The sequence below is a fragment of the Littorina saxatilis genome, linkage group LG17, assembly GCF_037325665.1.
Source record: "Littorina saxatilis isolate snail1 linkage group LG17, US_GU_Lsax_2.0, whole genome shotgun sequence".
NCBI lineage: Eukaryota > Metazoa > Mollusca > Gastropoda > Littorinimorpha > Littorinidae > Littorina > Littorina saxatilis.
The window spans coordinates 29,489,015-29,494,014 of NC_090261.1; the positions used below are offsets into that span (position 1 = coordinate 29,489,015).

The 5,000-nt window shown below is 37.5% G+C and overlaps 1 protein-coding gene across 1 annotated transcript in view; it reads right to left on the reverse strand.

The window, feature by feature from the left end:
* LOC138952724 (uncharacterized) overlaps nucleotides 1–5,000 on the reverse strand; it is a 15,791-nt gene that overhangs the window by 8,225 nt on the left and 2,566 nt on the right. Inside the window, exon 3 of the mRNA XM_070324435.1 lies at nucleotides 4,565–4,642. Coding sequence (XP_070180536.1) covers nucleotides 4,565–4,642 — 78 coding nt within the window. The remainder of the gene's footprint in view (nucleotides 1–4,564; nucleotides 4,643–5,000) is intronic.

Here is a 5,000-nt window from a genome sequence, read left to right on the forward strand (position 1 = left end):
TGTTGCTTGATGCCATGTATGTATGTGTGTGTGTGTGTGTACATGACTTTAAATAAGCATGGATGGATGTGTGCACTCGATTGTGTGTGTGAACCATGTATATATTTTCTGTTGTCAATGTTGTCAATTAGATATGTTATACTATGCGTTTGAATCATTAAGTATTTTAGACGTCATACTTTTTTTCGTATCTTCACGATGGCTTTTTACCCGTTTAAATTTTAATGCTTCCAACTTTCAAAGCGCTGCACGGCTGGGAAGAGATGCGCACTTTTATCACTGTTGTTCATGTAGACGTAATCATGGATTCATGCAAACGTCATACCTGCTGTATTTTATTTTGTTTGTTTGTATAGTCGCGTGCGGTCGCGCAGTCTTTTTGGTCAGTTCCGATTACCTCCCATTGATGCGAAAACCTATATGACTGTTTTTTGTTATTTTTCTCTCTGTTAATTCACCAGTGGCTATGTAACATGTGTTATACCTTATAGGTTCCAGCGACTAAATATTTTTCCCCGGTGCAACCATAGACATGTACGTCATCATGATCTCCCCTTAATTTGACCGTTATTTTGGCTGTCTTAGTGAAATGGTAAGATATATCTCTATGTTTTTTACATGTAAGTGTTCGGAAAAAATACAGTTATAGCAGTTATGTACAAAAATAAGCAGCATATGCTCTTTTCGCCAAAGTAAAGTCCTTTTTTCTTCTGGTTTCTTATATGTGTCACAGCACACCGCAAGCTTTTAGGCGAATAGCAAGTGAGTGGTATATATATATCATCAATTTTATAGTAGGTAACGGTGTAAATTACTTGCCATGGTCATGTCCATTATACGTTTTCCATATTCCATATGTGTCATTTAATTGTGTGTTGCTTGATGCCATGTATGTATGTATGTGTGTGTGTGTGTACATGACTTTAAATAAGCATGGATGGATGTGTGCACTCGATTGTGTGTGTGAACCATGTATATATTTTCTGTTGTCAATGTTGTCAATTACATATGTTATACTATGCGTTTGAATCATTAAGTATTTTAGACGTCATACTTTTTTTCGTATCTTCACGATGGCTTTTTACCCGTTTAAATTTTAATGCTTCCAACTTTCAAAGCGCTGCACGGCTGGGAAGAGATGCGCACTTTTATCACTGTTGTTCATGTAGACGTAATCATGGATTCATGCAAACGTCATACCTGCTGTATTTTATTTTGTTTGTTTGTATAGTCGCGTGCGGTCGCGCAGTCTTTTTGGTCAGTTCCGATTACCTCCCATTGATGCGAAAACCTATATGACTGTTTTTTGTTATTTTTCTCTCTGTTAATTCACCAGTGGCTATGTAACATGTGTTATGCCTTATAGGTTCCAGCGACTAAATATTTTCCCCCGGTGCAACCATAGACATGTACGTCATCATGATCTCCCCTTAATTTGACCGTTATTTTGGCTGTCTTAGTGAAATGGTAAGATATATCTCTATGTTTTGTACATGTAAGTGTTCGGAAAAAATACAGTTATAGCAGTTATGTACAAAAATAAGCAGCATATGCTCTTTTCGCCAAAGTAAAGTCCTTTTTTCTTCTGGTTTCTTATATGTGTCACAGCACACCGCAAGCTTTTAGGCGAATAGCAAGTGAGTGGTATATATATATCATCAATTTTATAGTAGGTAACGGTGTAAATTACTTGCCATGGTCATGTCCATTATACGTTTTCCATATTCCATATGTGTCATTTAATTGTGTGTTGCTTGATGCCATGTATGTATGTATGTGTGTGTGTGTGTACATGACTTTAAATAAGCATGGATGGATGTGTGCACTCGATTGTGTGTGTGAACCATGTATATATTTTCTGTTGTCAATGTTGTCAATTACATATGTTATACTATGCGTTTGAATCATTAAGTATTTTAGACGTCATACTTTTTTTCGTATCTTCACGATGGCTTTTTACCCGTTTAAATTTTAATGCTTCCAACTTTCAAAGCGCTGCACGGCTGGGAAGAGATGCGCACTTTTATCACTGTTGTTCATGTAGACGTAATCATGGATTCATGCAAACGTCATACCTGCTGTATTTTATTTTGTTTGTTTGTATAGTCGCGTGCGGTCGCGCAGTCTTTTTGGTCAGTTCCGATTACCTCCCATTGATGCGAAAACCTATATGACTGTTTTTTGTTATTTTTCTCTCTGTTAATTCACCAGTGGCTATGTAACATGTGTTACAGAATTGCACCGGTGTAAGGGTTAACATTTTATTTTTCACCAAGAGAATATAATTCATTATATGCGGGATAATGTGCGGGGGGGGGGGGGGGGGGAGGGGTGCAAACAACATTTTCACAAGCACATAACCAACAAAATGACATCGCATGCGCAGCACACAAAGTGCGTAGCACGGGTACCACTAGTATATATATATCTCTCTCTCAGTCTTCCTCTCTTTCTCTCTTTCTCTCTCTCTCTCTCTCTCTCTCTCTCTCTCTCTCTCTCTCTCTCTCTCTCTCTCTCTCTCTCTCTCTTTATTTATGTTTAATTGTTTTCCCTTTCCTTTTTACATTTCGTCAAGTTTTGACTAGATGTTTTAACATAGAGGGGGAATCGAGACGAGGGTCGTGGTGTCTGTGTGTGTGTGTGTCTGTGCGTGTGTGTGTGTGTAGAGCGATTCAGACCAAACTACTGGACCGATCTTTATGAAATTTGACATGAGAGTTCCTGGGAATGATGTCCCCGGATTTGTTTTTGATTTTTTTCGATAAATACCTTTGATGACGTCATATCCGGCTTTTTGTAAAAGTTGAGGCGGCACTGTCACACCCTCATTTTTCAATCAAATTGATTGAAATTTTGGCCAAGCAATCTTCGACGAAGGCCGGACTTCGGTATTGCATTTCAGCTTGGCGGCTTAAAAATTAATTCATGACTTTGGTCATTAAAAATCTGAAAATTGTAAAAATAAAAAAATATATATAAAACGATCCAAATTTCCGTTCATCTTATTTTTCATCATTTTCTGATTCCAAAAACATATAAATATATTATATTTGGATTAAAAACAAGCTCTGAAAATTAAAAAAATTAAAATTATGATCAAAATTAAATTTTCGAAATCAGTTTAAAAACATTTTCATCTTATTCCTTGTCGGTTCCTGATTCCAAAAACATATAGATATGATATGTTTGGATTAAAAACACGCTCAGAAAGTTAAAACGAAGAGAGGTACAGAAAAGCGTGCTATCCTTCTCAGCGCAACTACTACCCCGCTCTTCTTGTCAATTTCACTGCCTTTGCCACGAGCGGTGGACTGACGATGCTACGAGTATACGGTCTTGCTGAAAAATTGCATTGCGTTCAGTTTCATTCTGTGAGTTCGACATTTTCACTAAATGTTGTATTTTCGCCTTACGCGACATGTTTTACATTAAGTCAAGTTTTGACTAAATGTTTTAACGTAGAGTGGGGAATCGAGACGAGGGTCGTGGTGTATGTGTGTGTGTGTGTGTGTGTGTGTGTGTGTGTGTGTGTGTGTGTGTGTGTGTGTGTGTGTGTGTGTGTGTGTAGAGCGATTCAGAGAAAACTACTGGACCGATCTTCATGAAACTTGACATGAGAGATTCTGAGTATGGTATCTCCAGACTTTTGTTTCATTTTTTTTGTAAATGTCTTTGATGACGTCATATTCGGCTTTTCGTGAAAGTTGAGGCGGCATTGTCACGCTCTCATTTTTTAACCAAATTGGTTGAAATTTTGGTCAAGTAATCTTCGACAAAGCCCGGACTTTGGTATTGCATTTCAGCTTGGAGGCTTAAAAATTAATTAATGCGTTTGCTCATTAAAGTTGTCATTAAAATCGATTTTTCGCAAACAGATTTAAAATTGATTGCATCGTATTCTTCATGACATTCTGAATCTAAAAATAGATACATATGTTATGTTTACTCTTAAAATGTGATCACAATTAACGAAAATATATTAATTAGTCTTACGATTAAAATTTAAGAAATCGATCCAAAAATGATTTCATCTTATTCTTTATCATTTCCTGATTCCAAACAAATATAGATATGATAGGTTGTACTCAAAACAAGCTCAGAAAGTTAACAAGAATACAGAAAAGAGCGCTTTCCTGCTTAGCACAATACGCTACCGCGCTAATCTGGCGTGTCAATATCACTACGTTTTGCACGTGGGAGGTGAGCGATTTCCTTCACGCGGGGATTGACGAAGCTGTACTGTCTTGGTGAAAAAATACAGTGCGTTCAGTTTCATCCCGTGAGTTCGACAGCTTGACTAAATGTAGTAATTTCGCCTTACGCGACTTGTTTATTTATTACTTTCTCTGTCAATTAAACGGAGAAAACAACCCGAATGTCCATGAGGGTAACCTCACAGGACTATATTAAATCTTATTCTTATCCCTATCCGTATCCTATTACTAGATCTATCTGTTCTTTTTGTTCGTCGTTTACTAGGATGTTTGAAAAGCTTGCCAGAAAAGTATGAGAACCGTTTTGGAGCGTTTACTGTACATGGCACAATAATTGACTTTGTTTTTACCTGACAATCTGTTTGTCAAAATCTGGGATAACTCATCTTCGCCTTCGTATTTCAAATTGCCGGATACATTGTCCCTTGCTGAAAAAAAAGAGCATAGAAGATGAAGGCATTTTTGAACATTCTTCTTAGGGTTGATTACTTATCGGTACTTTCAATACTGCTGCCTTAAAGCCTTGGTCTTATTTTCATGAGTTGTTCTACTATTCATTCTCCATTCAAACCCCCTCTCCATTTGTCTGTTCGTCTGTTTGACTGGCTGTCTCTCTGTCTGTCTGTCTGTCTGTCTCTCTTCCTGTATCTCTCTTTCTTTCTCTAGTTCTCTCTCTCTCTCTCTCTCTCTCTCTCTCTCTCTCTCTCTCTCTCTCTCTCTCTCTCTCTCTCTCTCTCTCTCTCTCTCTCTCTCTCTCTCTCTGCTGTCACGAACAGTTACATTCTG